This window comes from Hyperolius riggenbachi, chromosome 4 (assembly GCF_040937935.1).
Source record: "Hyperolius riggenbachi isolate aHypRig1 chromosome 4, aHypRig1.pri, whole genome shotgun sequence".
Lineage (NCBI taxonomy): Eukaryota > Metazoa > Chordata > Amphibia > Anura > Hyperoliidae > Hyperolius > Hyperolius riggenbachi.
The window spans coordinates 378,430,799-378,450,383 of NC_090649.1; the positions used below are offsets into that span (position 1 = coordinate 378,430,799).

The 19,585-nt window shown below is 42.3% G+C and overlaps 1 protein-coding gene across 6 annotated transcripts in view; it reads left to right on the plus strand.

Moving 5' to 3' along the window:
• UTRN (utrophin) overlaps positions 1 to 19,585 on the plus strand; it is an 863,547-nt gene that overhangs the window by 53,773 nt on the left and 790,189 nt on the right. For 4 of the 6 annotated variants that reach the window (XM_068232089.1, XM_068232092.1, XM_068232093.1 and 1 more), the window contains exon 1: positions 3,900 to 3,999. The exons of 1 other annotated variant lie outside the window; for it this stretch is intronic. In XM_068232089.1, the coding sequence (XP_068088190.1) occupies positions 3,903 to 3,999 (97 nt within the window). In that variant the 5' untranslated portion in view covers positions 3,900 to 3,902. Of the gene's footprint in view, positions 1 to 3,899; positions 4,000 to 9,990; positions 10,011 to 19,585 lie in introns of those variants that run through there. One more of the 6 variants, XM_068232095.1, reaches the window with a different exon arrangement.

Below are 19,585 nucleotides of genomic sequence, written 5' to 3' on the forward strand. Positions count from 1 at the left end.
TGATGAGGGAGGTTCCTCATAATTAAATAGTATCAGTAGTGGCAATAATTCCAATTGGACTTTGCACGTTTGTTTGATATACTTTAACACTTTATTCCAAAAATCTACTATTACTGGACATCTTCACACACAATGGAATATGTCCGCGTCAGGATGAGAACATTTTGGACTATAATGGGACGGAGGGTGTTTATATTTAATATTAAATGCATATTTTGCCTTGTGTATAAATTTAAGGTGAGATTCCCTCCAACTTTCCCCAATAATTAGTTTGTGGATTATTTTGTGACCTTATTTTGCAATCTTTAATAAATCAGTTTTAAACAAAAATTGAAATGCCCAAGGCCAAATTTATACTTTTTGTGCCTCAGGCCAATTATGTTGTGGCTCCCCTTTCTTGTGCTGCAGCGCCCCTCCCATTCCGTGTGGAACCCCTTCTTCCATGTGTTACATACATGTATAGCTGCCCCTTTCTTTCATGAACAGCTCCCTTAAGCATCAGTTCCCTTAAAGGGAACCTTAACTGGCGTGGAAAAAATAATTCACTTTCCTGGGGGCTTTCCCAAGCCTCCTGCAGCCGTCCTGTGCCCGCGCCGGTCCTTCGGTGCCCTCCGGTCTCCCTCTGCCGCTAAGTTTCGTTTTCGGACGACTGCCAGTCGTCCTCGGGCAAAGCGTCATCTTCTTCCGGATTCCCCGTCGTAAAGAGCCGTAAAGCGCGTCCGCATGACGCGTTTGGCGTCATGCGGACGCGCTTTACGGCTCATTACGAAGGGGAATGCAAATTGTTTTATTATAGTCATTACCAAGAAGTAAACAATACCTTTTCATCAACAGAGGGGGGTGGGTAATTAGGACAGTTTCTTCAAAGAGATTGTGTGTGTCAATGTGTCAAGATAGCATCTCTGACTTGTACAAATAAGGACTGTAAGAAGGGGAGGGGAGAACATGGCAGCTTCTATGCCAGAATAAATTCCAGTGTGAGAAAGAATGCTTAGTTCCCTTTAAACTCTACTGTACCCCAGTTATAGTAACACTGGATTATGGCTGTCACTGTGGAGTTGACATACCTAGTGTGTTTATTCAAAGCCCATCTTCAACCAAAAACATATCTACTGTAATAGCTTACTGCTTAGAATCCTCAGTTGTTACGCTATTATGTGAAATTAGACTTCTCCGGGAACAGTAAATATCTTTACAATTTTGATCTCTATAGACAACTAAGAAGAGGGCCTCAGTTTCAGGCTCAGTGTGCAGGTCTTGGATTGTGTACTGCTGCTTTTCAGACTGCAAGGGGCGGCACACAGACCATCTCTGAGAATACGGCAGCCTATATCGCAGTGAGTCTGTGCTACAGGAAGTGGCCAGTGTCCAAGTGATTTGTTTGTCAATAACATCAAATACAGTCCTGACCAAAAGTTTTGAAAACTTTTCACAAAGTTTGCTGCTAAACTGCTTTTAGATCTTTTAGATTTTTGTTTCAGTTGTTTATGTGATATACTGAAATATAATTATAAGCACTTCTTACGTTTCATAACCTTTTATTGACAATTACATGAGATTTATGAGTCAGTATTTGCAGTGTGGGCCCTTCTTTTTCAGGACCTCTGCAATTCGACTGGGCATGCTCTAAATCAACTTCTGAGCCAAATCCTGACTAATAGCAACCCATTCTTTCATAATCACTTCTTTGAGTTTTTCAGAATTAGTTGGTTTTTGTATATCCACCCGCCTCTTGAGGAATGGCCACAAGTTCTCAATAGGATTAAGTTCTGGGGAGTTTCCAGGCCATGGACCCAAAATGTCAACGTTTTGGTCCCCAAGCCACTTAGTTATCACTTTTGCCTTATGACACGGTGCTCCATCGTGCTGGAAAATGCATTGTTCTTCACCAAACTATTGTTGGATTGTTGGAAGAAGTTGCTGTTGGAGGGTGTTTTGGTACCATTCTTTATTCATAGCTGTTTTTTTTGGCAAAATTGTGAGTGAGCCCACTCCCTTGGATGAGAAGCAACCCCACACATGAATGGTCTCAGGATGCTTTACTGTTGGCATGACACAGGACTGATGGTAGCGTTTTCTTCTCGTTTTTCTTCTCCTGACAAGCCTTTTTCCAGTAGCCCCAAACAATCAGAAAGGGGCTTCATCTGATAATTTGCCCCAGTCCTCAGCAGTCCATTCACCATACTTTCTGCAGAAGATCAATCTGTCCCTGAGGGTTTTTTTGGTAGAGAAGCTGCCCTTCTTGACACCAGGCCATCTTCCAAAAGTCTTCCCCTCACTGTGCGTGCAGATTCGCTCACACCTGCCTGCTGCCATTACTGAGCAACCTCTGCACTGATTGCACTCCGATCCCGCAGCTGAATCCTCTTTAGGAGACGATCCTGTCGCTTGCTGGACTTTCTTGGACGCCCTGAAGTCTTCTTAAAGAGACTCTGTAACAATTTTTTCAGCCTTAGTTCTTCTATCCTATGAGTTCCTATGCCTGTTCTAATGTGCTGGGGCTTACTGCAGCTCTTCCTAATTACACTGTCTCTGTAATAAATCAATGTATCTTTCCTCTGTCCTGTTTGTCGGGCTAAGGCTTTGATTGTGTGGAATGTGCAGGGCTGCTTGTGATTGGTAGAAGTGATACACACCCTCTGCAGGCCCCCTGCATACTCACACACTATGCTTAGCTGAGCCTATTAGAAGCTGGTTAGTTTGTTTGTAAACATTGCCTAAAACTGTTAATTACAAGCCAGGATTGCAGCAGAGAGTGGCAGAAACAGCACAGAGGGGCACAGGAGAAAATAAGGAATAGAATGGTATGCTTTTTAGTGTAAGAATATTAGAGTACAGATTCTCTTTAACAAGAATTGAACCTCTTTCCTTGAAGTTCTTGATGATCCTACAAACTGTTGATTTAGGTGCAATCTTAGTAGCCACAATATCCTTGCCTGTAAAGCCATTTTTATGCAACGCAATGATGGCTGCATGCATTTCTTTGCTGGTCACCATGGTTAACAATGGAAGATCAATTATTTCAAGCATCACCCTCCTTTTAACATGTCAAGTCTCCCATTCTAACCCAATTAGTCTGACAATGATCTCCAGCCTTGTGCTCGTCAACATTCTCACCTGAGTTAACAAGCCGATTACTGAAATGACCTCAGCAGGTCCTTTAATGATAGCAATGAAATGCAGTGGAAAGGTTTTTTGGGGGGATTCAGTTAATTTCCATGGCAAAGAAGGACAGTGCAATTCATCTGAACACTCTTCATAACATTCTGGAGTATATGCAAATTGCTATTATAAAAACTTAAGCACCAACTTTTCTAATTTACAATATTTTGACAGTCTCAAAACTTTTAGCCAGGAATGTACAAAGCTTTTATGCAGACAGACATGTCCTGCAGCTTAGTGCTTGCACAGAACTAGGAAAATGTGTTTAGAGTGGTGCTTCTACTTTAACTTCTAAAATACAGATCTCTTATTTCATGTAGTAGGTAAACAGTGCACAATGCCATAGGTTTCCCTTTAGAGATGTTCCCTTAACTGTTACTGTCTGCATTGTTTTTGAAAGCCAGATGAATAATAGATTTGTGATGCTAGGAAACTGCCTAGTATTTTCTTTGGCAAGCCCCAATGATCACTATTTTGTGCTTGGCTCTCTTGCTTTAATTTCATACTCGGAGTTGAATAGCCAGGGGGGCTGACTTGTTTCCCACACAAGAAAAGATCCAATTTGTTTTTGCTTTTCTTGACCCTCAAAGGAAAAGGTTTCTTTCTCAGAGTTCTAGCAGTTCAGTATGTCACATAGGAAACGCAGCAGGGACAGAGCCCGCCCATAGTACAGTTGCTTGCAGTACTTAGTTTGTATCCGTTTCCTCTAATGCTGACAGTAGTGGAGTTGAGAGTAAAACATGAGTGTGCAGGGACACTACCTGCAAACAAGATGGAAACAGCCCACGCTGTCTCTACAAGGAAGCCGTAACTTCAGACTGTCCCCTTTGAAAACAGGTAACTTTGTCTCCTGTGTGTCTCAGGCTCTTCATTTCATCCTTACATGCTGCAGTGCATTGCTTACTTGTGTCCCCACTGAAGAAAATCATTGCTATGAAAGCTCAGTATGTACTAAAGACAGACAGGTACACACTGTCATGTATGTCCCACTTCTCCATCTGCCCGTAATAGCCAAGCTGTCTCCCAGGATATGACAATTATTATTTAGTATTTATATATCACCAACATCATCCACAGCGCTGTACAGAGTGTATTGTCTTGTCACTGACTGTCCCTCAGAGGGGCTCACAATATAATCCTTACCATATTCATATGTCTATGTATGTATTGTGTAGTGCATGTATTGTAGACCTTTCTGTATGTTTTTTGGGGATGTGGGAGGAAACTGGAGTGCCCGGAGGAAACCCACACAGATATTGGGAGAACATACAAACTCCTTGCAGATAGTGCCCTGGCTAAGATTTGAACCGGGGACCCAGCACTGCAAGGTGAAAGAGCTAACCTCTATGCCACCATTTGTCGTGGACTGTCCTGCCCGCCCCATACATCATACTCCCCTGCATGTAATCTAATTACCATAAACTGTTTATACTTTGCAGGTTTTCTGATAAACCGAGTGCTCAGACTGAGAAAAGAGGAGAAACCAAACCTTGTATTTCTGTGTTGGTAGGATGCTGTAATTGGGTGTGTAGTGTGATCACTGAGTCACTTTGCTGGAAGTCCGCTTACAGCAAACTCAGCAACACTGTTCACAGATATTTATAAATATTGTCAGCTGTTTTTAACAGAAATAGAACAGTTAGGGGCCTCTGTGAGAACATCTTCTCTTTCTTGGTGACACGTTTTAGAATATTGATTTGCCCCTTTTATAACTACTTTTATAACCTAAAGCAGCAGTTAGAAGCTCTGGAATTAAGCAACTGATTGTCAGTAGTGACCATTGGCTCTCACTAGATTGAATGATTAGTGGTACATGGCCCATTTACTTTTATTGCAGCCATATAACTCTGCTGTCTGAAGTGGCTTTTTGTGGCAAAGTGAACAGCATGTTTGAAACAGATATCCATGTACTCCATTGTACCCTTTCGTGTGCTGCAATGAACATGACAAATGCCATTTGCTGATCAAATACTGTGTCAGTCATTCTGATCAGCACTTTATAAATATGGTGATTGTCACTAAAATGCTGTTTAAGTAAGTGCTTATGGAATAGTGGTGACCTTTCATAAACACACCATAAACCAGCTCTTCGCCACTTTTATAAATCTGGTGCTGTTTCAACAATGCATTTTTAAAAAATGCATCTTTATAAATAGGCTTAGTGTATTAATTTTTAAGTGATGGTTAAGTTTCTTGAAGTGGCATTTTGATCAGTAATGCAGTATATTTGCATACATTTGCATTTGAATGGTATAGAGCAGTGTTTCTGAACATTTCATTGATATGTACCCCTTATAAAGCCCTTTTAAAGCCCTATACTCAGCAAGTACCCCCTAGCATAGTAAACATTATCACAAGTACTTCTTGACAAATATATATTTAATTGTAGTATATATAAATAGTACTATTGCTTTTAATTAGCTAAAACACTAATTTGGTATTGTTTAACCCTCTGGGCGATACAATTACATCGCCCAGGAGGGGGCACAGCACATTTTTTATAATTTTTTTATCTTTTAAATCATGTAGCGAGCCCTGGGCTCGCTACATGATAGCCGCTGCGCAGCGGCATCCCCCCACCCACTCCGATCACCTTCAGGCAATCAGAGTAAGCAGGAAATCCCGTTAAGAACGGGATTTCCTGCTGGGCTTCCCCGGTCGCCATGGCGACGGGGCGGAATGACGTCATGGACGTCATGATGTCAGAGGGAGTCCCGATCCACCCCTCAGCGCTGCCTGGCACTGATTGGCCAGGCTGCGCAAGGGGTCGGGGAGGGGGGGGGCTGCGCGGCACAGCGAGTAGCGGCGGATCGGCGGCGAGCGGAAGTTACGCGCAGCTAGCAAAGTGCTAGCTGCGTGTAACAAAAAAACATTATGCAAATCGGCCCACCAGGGCCTGAGAACTCCTCCTGCGTGACATACCCCGAGCTCAGCTCGGGATTATCGCCCAGGAGGTTAAATAAGATTTATCATTTTCTAAAACTCTAAATTTGTTATTCTTGATTAAGTATTTGAAGCCCAAGTACCCCATGGAGCCATCAGAAGTAACCGTACCACACGCTGAGGTAGGGTATACAGTACAGCATATTGATTTTATTTACATTGTAAGATAGTGGAATGTGATTCCTTGAATGTATGGTAAAAGCTGGCACCCTATGTACTTTAGATATAGAGATATATGGTATTTAGATATAGTGTTGTTTTTTTGTTTTTTGTTTTTGATAATGTGCTTTTTAAATATCCCCACTGCTTTTGATATGTTGGCTCCCTTTTTTCTTGTTGTAAATTGTCCATCTGAACTCCTTATCATCCCAGTACTTATCATTATAAGCACTTCAGCACACACTGGGGTTGATTCACTAAACCGTGCTAATTCATAGCACGGCCGTGCTATCATTTTGCGTGCATTATAACGCGCGTAACGGTTTCAAATTTCGTGTTTGCGCGCGGAAACCATTACGCGTGTTATAGCGTGGCCATGCTATGGGTTAGCACGGTTTAATGCATCAACCCCACTGAGTGGCATTTTCTGGTCTGATGCCAGTTTTAAATGTAAACAATATGGTGGACAACCCTGTACAAAAAAGGCCTATACACACATGTAATCAATTTCACGTGGCGGAGATTGTCACCAGATCCCTCAGGCATGATTGTAGGGCCGAGGCTGGTAGACGCGTCTATAGCCTGCAAGCTAGCAATGTGTTCTGTTGTGATATGGAAGGGGGGGGGGGTGCAGTTGTAATGTCAAGTGGTGGGGTAAGTGGGGTGGAACAATACTCTTGACCAAAGCGATCCACCAGGTCAGATCGGTGTTTGCGAGGGTTCAGAGGCTGCTCTACACATCTTGTCTCTGGCATATGTACAGTGCTTCAAACATGTCCACAACACTTTATTATAATTTTGTGTATTTGATTGGTACTTTTGCAAACTGTTTTCTGTTCTTTCTGTTGCATATGTTTTTTTTTCTTTTTTGATGCATATTATCAACAGTTTGTTATCTTAAATCAAAGTAGACATATTACTCTTTCAGCTGGTAACTTCATATGTTCTCATCTCTTGTGTAAACTGTTAAGTATTACTGTTGATTTGGAACCTGCTTTTTAATGTACCACTTTGCATTTTCATTAATAAATGATTAAAGCAGAAAACAACAACAACAAAAAAACAATTACATTATCAACCAAAGTCTCAGTGCATTATAGAAAGACATTTTAAACACAGTATGGCCTGTATTTTTCCCCTCAATGTTTTTTTCCTGCTGTGTATGAAGGAAAAAAAGGACATGGTGGAAAATCCTGCTGGATCACTATTGTTATTTACCACACAGGTGCTAGAAGCTCACTCCCGCCTGTCCTCCCCACTCCCTTCCTCACAGTACAAAGCACTTTGCTTGGCCGGGAGCCTGGCACTTGAAATGATGCAGCCTGTTAGTTTCTTTTTGAACTATGAAGAAATCTAATTACCAGATTTTATTTAGTAGATTATAAATGTCTTATTATACACCACTATACTGCTGGTTATCTTTATAACAGAGAGAGTGTAAAACAGAGGTTGAGGATTCCTCCGTTTTGTGATTCTCTGAACCTGGTTTACTAAAGCTCCGTACACAGTGGCGGATTTCTGTCACCGGGCAGGGATCAGTACGCATTATTGGGACAGTGCTGTTCAGATGGGTCACTAGCCTCCAGGCTAGTGACACATCTGTTGCTATTCTCGTCCAAGGCGGCCTTTATAATCCGCCAAAGCTGAGTTCCATTCCATCGCATGTACGTAGCTTAAAGTGACGTTATATAAAAATATTTAAAATGAATCTCCCCCTAAGGGAGGTTTATAAATGATGTCTGCCTTGTGGACGGGACATGTAAAGACATTAAGAACTACAGTACATCTCCTGGCATGCACGGCGGCTGGGCACACTACATCCCCCAGCATGCAACATTCAGCATACACCAGTGGCTGGAAATAGGCTGGACTCACAGCCACTTTGTACTATGTCTGTGCAGCAGTAAGCTGGACACCTTCAAGGAGATGGCGGCTAAGGAGCTACCATAGGTAAGTTAATTTAGTGCTGCCTCCCCCACAAAGTAGACATCATTTATGAACCTCCCTTAGGAGGAGGTACATTTCGGAAGCATACCTGTAACCATAGCTACCTCTCCTTTCTCCTGCTCCAGTCTTCTCCCCTACAGCTTTGTAAACCACTGTGTGGGCTCCAGGACTTCGCCGCGGTCACATGACAGTGAGCCTGCAGCTCCAGCAGCGAGTCACAAAGCTTTCCAGCATGCTTTTAATGCACACTCTACAGCAGGGACAAACTTTCAACATGCAAGCGAGGACACCCTTCCAATGCGAGCTCTGCATAGGGGCAAGGGGAACACATTTGTGGGTTGGCCTATCGGCAGGTCACTGCATTTGGCCTATTTTTTATACCAAAAGTGTGTGTGGTTGGGCTTGTCCACGGATGAGCTTATTCATGTGTATACAGTATTTTACAGAAGTAAGTACAACACTTACATTTTTAGCAGTTAGAAAAGCACTATTGCTAATGTATCCTCATGGGATCATTCTCACTGCAGCGTTTGCAATTTGCACAATCACAAACACGCTGTTTGCAGTGCTTTGGGGCGATTGCGATGTAATTCTCCTTCTGTTAAATGGAAATCACAAGGCAAATTCCGGCAAAACCGTGACACAAAATCATGGTTGGGATTTGCGATCAGAGTGTGAACTAGCCCCCGTTCTGCACATGCCAGGCACTGGTGTTTAACAGAGAGGCTTGTAAAGTAAATATTCTCTCATGGAATTCCAGAATGTGCTTGTGTAACTTCTTCTGCAATGAAAAACAATACAACAGGCCGTTATGTAACACCTGCTCTGTCGTTTGTAACATCCATTTATAGCTGTCTGTGACAGCTCAGCAAATGTTGGCCATGGAACCTGACAATGGCATGCTGCACAACAATTGCCATTACATCCTGCCTGCTTATTACTCTGTTTACTTCCCATAATGCTTAGCCAGGGAAGTGCAGAAGATGGATCTTTCCTGTGTGTTCTGAAGCTGCTTTCTCTGCTGTGGTGTACTTTACAGTACAGTATATAATTTTCTTATATTAAACGCTGATACAGTGGGTATAGTAAACTAAATTTCTAGGCCCATGCCAAGCACCATTAGGTGTATATGGGCGTAACACATGATATAGTACATCTGGATATAATAAAACTTTGGTTATAGTGAACCTGTTTCTTAGCTCCTGTGGTATTCTGTATCCAGCTATAGTGGAAAGTTGGTGGGCACATGTGTCATATATCGGTTGGAGACCCATGAGCCGTGGTCTATGGGCAGGCTGGCAGCCACTTGTAGCTTGCTTGCTATGTGCACGCTACTCTGGGCCCACGTGGATTACTTCAAAGGCATCAGCCAGTGCATGGGCTAAAGACCGCAAAGCTGCATCTACTGGCAAGACCTATGCTTTCTGTGTAAGACACTGCCTGATTACTGAGGGAAATGGCTATCATCAGTAACTTGCCTTCTCATGGCTGCAACACTGCAGAATTATCCAGGCCGCACACACTATCCTATACAATAAAATGCAAGTGTCCCTGCGTCATCAACTGAATGGTTGTGTGTCCCCTGGCTTTTTTTGTACTGAGCATGTGCACAGCCAGGGCAGTTAGGGCACAGGGCCGGATCTGACAGTTTGCTGTGTGTGGGTCCCAGAGGTTCTCATTGCATTGTGGGAAATAACAGCTTTTTCCAACTGCCAAGCAAGCAGCTCCCTGTGTGCATAGACTTCAGACAGTGGTGGGGAACGAGCAAGCAGGACGTGTATGTGCACGCATTGCGGGAGGTAGTGGCTGTAACCTAGTGCCCTTTTTTTAACGGGTGGGCCTTTTACTAGTCAGCAATAACTGTTGAGACATATGCTTTCTTTGCAAGCTGTTGCGAGATTATTGCATGTGAATCCCTGCATATTTAGCACTGTCCATTCTGATCTAGCTTAGACACTGTCTGTACTCGCTTGCTGAAGAATTGAAAAGAAAAAATGACTCCTAGTTATTATTATTATTTACTACTCCTATAGTGCTGACATCTTACGCAGCGCTGTACAATATATACTTGTCTTGTCACTTAACTGTGGCTCACAATCTACGGTAATCCCTACCATAGTCTTTGTCTATGTATGTACTGTCATACACTTTATGTGCTTGAGTACAATAATTTCTAATATATTGTAAACTTCTGATATAGTAAATATTATATTTTTGGCTCAGTCCCGTGGAGTGTACTGTAGCATATTTTAGGCAGCTTGATACGGACATATCAGTTCATCAATAACTGGAGAATCGGTGGTTCACACTATAGTTTGGGGATTGGTGTGATCAACGTTTTCAAGGCGCTCTGTGGTACTACCTGACTACTGTAGCATTCTGTACTGGCAGTGGAGCCAATGCATGCATGTTTGTCTCTGCATCAAAAGCTTCATGCAGCATCTATCTACCACTCACTTACTGCATTGTATGTCAAACATGGACAAGAAGTACAGTAAAGGTGGCCAAACACCATACAATTTTTTAAATATCTGTTCAAATCAAGAATTGCAATCCATTTTCCTGACTGTAACATTTCAAAAATCTGACCAGTATACTACACACATGTTCAATTTTTTAAAGTTGAAGAGAAATCGAGAGCCCAATATGGTGTAGCATGTCAAAATTGATTGGATAAATGAAACAGTGAGATGGTAATACTCACAAACACGGGTTACCACCTAGGTAACCACTCATTAGGCAGGTGAGGAGATTAGACCTGTCCTCACTCAGGATTAAGAAGTCGCTCTCTGTAGATAGGAAGAAAGGGGGTAGATCACCCCTCCACCTGGGGTGGACTCAAATATATTGGTAGGTGAACAGAGGCGCCAGAAGGATAAAAGTACATAACATTTTTAAAAAATTGCTGGGAGGAAGTGGTGGACTCGCCTCCGTTAAAGCAGACACCAAGGACTGTAAATGTATAGATATACACATTTATTGAAAATACCCCAAAGATGCAACGCGTTTCGCGGGCACAGCCCACTTCTTCAGGCAATAAGCAGGGGATAAACAACAGCAATTCAGTTATAGCAAGCAGGGCACCTCTGCTTGCTATAACTGAATTGCTGTTGTTTATCCCCTGCTTATCGCGGACTAGCGACAGCAACCTCCATTGGGATACGCATAGCTTCCGGCGGGAGGAGGAGGAACGTCGGCGACAGCTTCCGTCGCGGCCGCTGGTCCCTCTTCCGCGTGTGTACGCGGAGGGACGTGGCGACGAGCTGTCGCCGGCCTGTCGCCCACACGCTCACGTGTGCTGGCGACAGGCTACTTTTGCTGCCCGTGAGTATGGGCCATATAGTCTGATTGCAATCAATGTGTGACAGCTGGGGTTGGAGGGACTTTGGTGTCTTAGCCTTAGGTGCTGGAGGACCTTGTCCTGGCTTTGCCCTGTATGTATTTAGAGAGTTTAGCCTGTCTATTTCCCCTTCATCTGTGACTAATCACAAGTTGTAATTTGATCTTGCAGCGGTGTCAGAGGATATTAACAATATGTCTGCTTCCATGAAAGCAGGAAGTGGACACTGCAGATTTATTGCAGGATTTGTATCAGCTGTTAACAAGAAATTAGTTCAGGTCCACTTTAAAAAAGAATAAGTGTGTGTGTATGGAAATGCATTTCTTTGTCACATGTCTAGCTATGTAGACCACAAGGTTTTTATTAATATAGACATGCTGTCATCTATTTTTGAATGTCTGCATTGATCAATAGCAAGAAAAATAGCAAGCTGTGAAAACATATTGAATTTGGATGTATGCAGTGCAACAATTGAGGGAGATTTAGAGAAAAGGCTGGTAGCTAGCTTTATTACAGGAAAATGGTGAATAACATCCTGGTACATATACAGTTAAACTGGAAAGCATATGGATAAGTGAGATCACCTTGTGACAAATCATGCGGCTTTGCACCAGAACTGTAGCGGACTGGTTTTAAGCCTGTAAAGTGTGCCTGGCATGGATGCAAATGTAAGCAATATTTGAGCTGTATCAAAAATTAGCTTAATGAGTTGAAGGAATTAACAGTTATTAACAGATCTAGTTAGGTGAATTTAAGGCGAGAAATAATGGGTGAAATATGGATCTGCCTGTTACCTGATTTCTTATGTGTGGCCTGTAGATTTTCTTATTCCTATTTTGAATCTGCCATAGTGAGATAGGAAGTCCATGGGTCTGTGTCCTGCATTTACCTTCCTGTATGATTTGTAAGAATGACTGTTGCATCTCCTGAAATGTTTGTCCTGCTTTGAACTGTCATTTTATAGCACTGGTCTGCAAATTAAAGAAATATGAGTGGTTGCTATGGGCAACTCATTTTTAATTCTGATATTTGGGGGAACATGACTGCTTAATTATCCTATTGGTGGGCACACAATGGCTTGGTTCTGATATTAGAGTTTTTTAATTCTGATATTTTGGGTCACATGGTTGTTTCATTTTGAATACTTGGAACACTTGACTGATCCATTTTGATATTTGGCATTGTAAATGGCATTAAATGCATCTTTCCTTAAATTCCATATGCATTCTTCCTTACAATTATGACCAAAATACTTTAGGAATAGATAGCTGTAACCTTGTTTTACAAATCTCTTTGGAGAAACTTGTCTGTTTTCTACAGACCTCTTTCTTGTTTTCATTGTTCATTTTAATTTGCTAATATGTGAATGTAAATTGTGCAATTCTAGCATTTACTATTGTTTTATAACAGTAAGGCAATTGACCTCACCACTTGTAGGTGTAAACGATGCAATACAAAGCATGTGTTGTTTGCTTAGCAGAATTACATTTGCAATCTTAATATGACATTGAATTGTGACTCCCACATATGTTCTTCCTAATTATTCAGAGATATTATGTGAGAACACTAACAAGAATACCAGTGTCAAAATGAGAGATTGCTTGAATATCTAGTGCTAACATATCCAGTACATTGAAAGAAGGCAAAAGGAACCCTAGCCTAATTTTTGATACTCTAGGACAGTTATATCCACAGTCAGTTACAATTTTTCCTGTTGGAGCTATGCCTGTCACTGTTACAGTTGTCATATCTGGGACAGTGAAGTGGATTCCAGAATTTTACAATGGTGACTAGAAGATGAGCTGGACGTAAATTTAGTGAGGGCACCTGTTCACATGCCATCTGCCAAAGGTGGGATTTGCTATCCCATTAAGTAAAGGAAATGTTTATAACAGCTCCAGTATATACAAAATCATGTTATGTTTTATTCCCACTGCATAGGACAGGGCTACTTGTGAGCTAGCAAACAATTTCCTACGCAGTGTCTGATGAATGCAAATTAATGTCTAGCAGCAATAGTTTACTCATTGCCTTATCCAATGTTTCTACCCTTCCTCCACTTACATTGTTTGTAGCTTATAGGTCATTGTACAATGTACAAGCTATGCATACAGTTGGTCTAGCCAGCCAGTTTTAATATTTTATTCTGTTCAGGCGTACAAGGAAAAAAGGCGCCTGGAAAAAAAGGGTGCAGGGGATTGCCACTAGTAAAATATTGCAAAAATTAACGATATTCTACTACTAGATTTACCGATATTTTACTATGGCTAAACCTAACCCTACTGTCACACGGAACCCTTACCTGGAGGGGCCTAACCCTAAGACCACCCCAGTGGTGCCTAACCCTAGTAACCCCCCTTCCACCATGGTAGTGCCCAACCCAAAACCACCCTTGGTGGTACCTAACCCTAATACACCCGATTAGCGGCAAGAGGGTGCAATATCAACGGACTGGCTTGCGAAAAACAAATTGGCTTGCGGAAAACCAAATTGCAGCATTGCATAGTGGGGGAATGCCACAATTTGGTTTTACCGCAAGCCAATTTGGTTTACCGCAAGCCTGTCAGCATTTATTGCACACTCCTGACGCTAATCGGGTTCCCAAGGGAGCCGCAATTTACCTTAAAGAGGAACTCCAGTGAAAATAATGTAGTAAAAAAAGTGCTTCATTTTTACAATAATTATGTATAAATGATTTAGTCAGTGTTTGCTCATTGTAAAATCTTTCCTCTTCCCGATTTACATTCTGACATTTATTACATGGTGACATTTTTAATGTGGGCAGGTTATGTAGCTGCTCCTAGCGGTTTTGGCTGTTAGAGACAACTGTAAACAGCTAATTCCTGTCTGTAAACATTGTTACATTGTGGCAGTTTGCCCAGAGTACCGTGGTACTCAGAGCTCCTTGTGGGAGGGGTTTCAGCACAAAATCAGTCATACAGCGCCCCCTGATAGTCTGTTTGTGAAAAGCATCATATTTCTCATGTAAAAGGGGGTATCAGCTACTGATTGGGATAAAGTTCAATTCTAGGTTGGAGTTTCTCTTTAAGAGCCGCATATCACAGCCATTCTAAAAGCCTCGATTTGTGACAAAAAGGGTAAATTTTGCTAGTGGCCCAAATTTCGCTGTCATGCTGCAAAATGAATACGGCTTTTATTATAGGGAACCTATGGTGGCACTGTTTTTTATGCTTCGCTATTCAGTACTGTGGAAGGGGGCAGTGATATTTAAATCTATCTCCATATCCATTAGCTGAATATAATTTTGCCTTCTTAGAACAGAATGTATTTGCAATAATTCAGGTTTAAGTGAGCAGTGGTTCCCCATGATGCATCACTCCCAAACATGCAAATCAACTTTTTATGCCCCTGAAAGCCAGGCACACATCCAGAAACTCTGGCGTATAGTGAGCCTCTAGCTAATACATTTTACAGAGCTACATCAACCCAACTTGCATACAACCTGTTTCGGACATTCTGGTTCTCATCAGTGCATGGCATGGATTGATGTGGCTCTATGGGATAGGGCTTGGACCAGTACTACAGCCATAGGCTCACTATACACTAGCGGTTCTGGATGTGTGTCTGGCTTTCAAGAGCATAAAGAGATGATTTGCATATTTGAAAGTGAGGGAGCATAGGAAGCCATAGTTGTTCGCGTAAAGCTGAATTATTGCAAATGCCGTTTCTTTGGCCATATGCACTAAGTTTGCCATGTGTACCAGAAATAATTCCGAGTGCGGCATCTGTTGCACTTGAAGAAAAAAGTTGATTTTGGTTGTGATTCTCAAAGAATGCAAAATTATATTCAGCGTTGCTTTTTAGTAAGGAGGCTTTTTCGGTCCCTTTCAGCCCCCATCCCAGTGGTTCTGGGTCACCATGCGCTATCTGGGCATTCTGCATATCTATTAGATTATAATGGCCTTTGAAGGAAGTGTTTTATAAGTGTGTGAAGGTAGACAAACCTCTACTGTATATAGGAAACCTCTACATATGTTGATAGAACAGTTGACATTCAGGTTACATGGTAACTTATGAACGTTTAGAAGTGTAAGGCCTTCTACTTGCTGTTGACTGACATTCAGCTGTGAAAATGAAAATCTAACTTCCCAAAAAGCTCACCTGTCAAAGGCTTGAGGCAGTATTCTTCTGTTTGTATCTGAGGTGATTATGGCGGCTCATTGCCCTACAGGGGCATGTCCAAAGGTGCCTCCCAGTGTCAGGGGAACTGCAAGGTGTTAACAGTGATCATCTAATCATATCTGTTCACCAGGCTCATCTCCCAGATGAGGACACATAAATAAGATTAGCTACATTAGAGGTGCTAAAGGGAGTGTGGCCAAATGTCTTCAGCACAAGTATTTCAATTTCACACGAAGACTCACTGCACACAAGCCACTCAAACACAGTCATTTCAGGATACAGCTACTGTGCCTAAAGCTATTTAAAAGTCAGTGGTATTACTTTACAGAAACAAGTATGAGTCCATGTACTTACATAAGCCAGTGTAGAAGGCGGCACTGAGGTTCTTAGAGACTCTTTCTCAGCATTTTGCATTCTGTTTCCAGGCCAAACATTCCAAGACAGCCTGTCCTAGGTAAGCTGGCAGTTGCTTGAAATCTCTTCCACTTGTAGATGGTCTTCTGGATAGTGAAATCATTTATATCTAATTGGTGATCTCTACTCAGACTCAAAAGCTCCATTGAGAGAACATCTATACAGGTAGCAGACTACACATATGCAAAGCCATTTTCAGTGAGTCTGTCCTGAGTATAGTTTTCTCCTAAGATTGGTGCCCCCTTGTTCAGAAAGGTGTAAGATCCTCAGAAGACAGTAGATATATTTCCCCCAACGAGGCTGTAACTTTATAGCTCCTGCTCGTTTTCTCATGCCCCCATCCATAAAGAAAATATACTGCTCTGTGGTGAGCTGAACAAAGTGTCCGTGCAATGATTGTTGGTGAACTGTCTCCTGAAGAAATCATTGTTTTAAGTGATATTTATCTATGGTCTGGATAAACCTAAATGAATCTGTGTCCCTAATTGTGAACTTCTCAGACCTTTTTTTTTTTTTTAATCCATATAAGATAACTTACACAGCAAAGCAAATCAAACCAAATGTCTGATGTGTAAATAATAGGTTCCTGTAAGATCATCTCTGTGGGCCGCTAGGGTAAAGAGTCTGTTTCCAAATTGGATTCAGCACTCGTGCAGTTGTGAAGCTAAACCCATGGCATGTATGGCTATAGGGATTCGGATTTGTGCTGCGGAGAATGGCAGATTCCATCCGAATCACATGTTGTATATTATCAATAGAAAGTGCTCCGCTGTATCATAAAAACGATATAAACATCTCCCATAGGAGTTGCACTCACCCTTCCAATATGTCCACTGTTAGACTGGTCATAGATGGCTCTGTGTCCAGCCCCCGGTCCAAGGGTCTGCTGTCAAGTTGATGTAACGTCCTGGTCTCCGATCCAAAAGTCTGCTGTGCAGTGGGTGTGCTGTTCTCCTAATAGCGATGTGTCCAAGAATGTCTGGGAATGCGTCGGGTGGAGCCTTGGACAATGAGCTAGTACGCACGAAGCGGAGACAGTGATTGGAGCGGGATCCATCAGCGGGCCTGACCGGGAGGCACGGGGGAGAGCCCGTTAATACTCAATGTGCTGATTTCCTTGTAAAAAAGTGTGAGTCGTTTTTATAATAAAACTTTGAATTTATAAAACTGGATTACGCTATGGTGCCTCTGTCCAGTGGCGTAGCTAAGACTCCGTGGGCCCCAGTGCAAGTTTAGCATTGGGGCCCCCGAAGCATGCTATAGATAACAATTGATAGAATACACCAAAACCTGCCAAGGACAACCACACAGTGTCAGAGGTGCAAGAAGGGGATGGGAAACTGTGTGTTAATGATCACTACTATTCAAATCAACTATAGAAGTGAATATTATCAGCACAGGACCAATAAAGAGCTAATACTGTATTTGAGGGGTGGGCCCAATGGGGCCCCTCCAGCCCAAGGGCCCCGATGCGGTCGCTCCCTCTGCACCCCCTATTGCTACGCCACTGCCTCTGTCTCTGATGAGGTACTGAGACCCAGACATTCTTGGACACATCGCTATTAGGAGAACAGCACACCCACTGCACAGCAGACTTTTGGATCGGAGACCAGGACGTTACATCAACTTGAGAGCAGACCCGGGGGCTATGACCAGTCTAACGGTGGTCATATTGGAAGGGTGAGTGCAACTTCTATGGGAGATGTTTATATCGTTTTGATGATACAGCGGAGCGCTTTCTATTGATAATATACAAACTGTACCAAGGAGGATATCGCTGAACCCACTCTAGAGCGCAGACGCGGGAAGGATAAAAGAAGGACATTGACAGTGACTGAACGCAGCTGAATACTGCAATCGGGTGTTTAAAGGCGGATCACTACTTGCGAATCCCACCTTGTGTGAACTCCTGTTGGAGGTAACTTAATCATCTGTTTGGTTTAACGCTTTACATTTGTATATTTTGATCCGAATCACATTGGCATGTGATTGGGACAGTAAGCCTATTGTCTGAATAGACAGTGGTTCCCAGTCCGGTTTGCATGCAGGGAAAACCTGCGTATTCAGATGTAGTGGAAATGGGCCCTTAGCGTTTAGTAATTAAAGTGAAACTAATCTGAGAATCCCTTTCTGCTTTAAAAGTTTAGCCCCAACATGATAACCTTTTGTTGACTAAAATAAATCTGCTCTACAATTTATGGAAAGCTTAAGAAAAAACGGAAGTACTGTACTTGGTTTCACTTTGCAGGGAGCATTAAAGGGGTTAAGTTTCAGTTTTTACTGTATGAGTAGAGAGCTTTGTTTTGCTCCTGCAGTCTATTCACAGCTGCTGATGAAAACTAATTAGACACTTTGATCTGGATGAAAAAAAAAACAGAAGCAGAGCAATAGATTTCTTTAGCAATTATATGTGGAATTAAGACTTTTCATTGTGTGGCGTGCTAAAGTTTGGGTCCACTTTAAAGTGTAACTGTCAGGCATAAAATAAAAAATCAATTCTTAACTTTTTACTTTTTCTTCTTTATAAAACATCATTGCCCAGTTTCCCTGGCTCTTATTTGGTACATCTGTCGCACAAAAGAAGTTGCAGGGCATGCTGGGTTTTCTTTTTTTCTTCTTTACTTTCCCCTCAGATATAACTAATGCAGCCTGATTGGTTGAAGCTTCTTGCTCTCCCCTTTTTCCTTCCCACACCTCTGTTCCTCTCTGATTTGCCAATATTTTTCATGCTGAGACAATGCACTTTCTAGTGTAGAGCTGGGTAGGAGTGTCTGAAGACTGGGAGGAGGGCGGGCAATGATACACAGACAGAGTAAGGGAGGAAATTATGTCAGGATTGGCTTCAATATAGACACAGTCAAAATGGAAAATCCTAAGAAGGATTTTCTTTTTTTTTTACTATAGAAAAATTACTAAAATCAAAATGTGGACAGTGCAATACATATGTTATGTAAGTAGAGCAAGTATTTATCTATTTATATATGTGTTTTTTTCTGAGATAGTATGGTTCACAGCTCATAATAATAATTAAGGGCTGGTTCACACTTGCTTTAAAAACGTATCCGTAGCTACGTTTTTTGTCCCGGACGAAAAACTGAGCCACGGATACCAATGTTAAAAATAGGAACAGTACACACTCACGTTAAAAACGTATCCGCATGCGATCCGCTGAATACGTTTTTAAACCCGGAACGCAGAGTCCGGACTTGCAACATTTTTCACGGACCCGTATACACGTACGGGTAGTGAAAATCAATGGGGAAACGGGCCTTCCTCTTCACTGACATTTTAGGACACTGGAAACGGATCCGTTTCCAGTGTCCCTTGGTGAAGGATGGGGCCGCCATGCTGGACGGGGTAGCAGCCAGGACGGGGGGCTGCGGGCAAAGCGGCGGCCAGGGGGGTCACACGCCCCCCCCCTTGCTCACCTGGGTGCCCCTGTCCCCGCTCCCCCTCCAGCTCGCACATAATGTAATA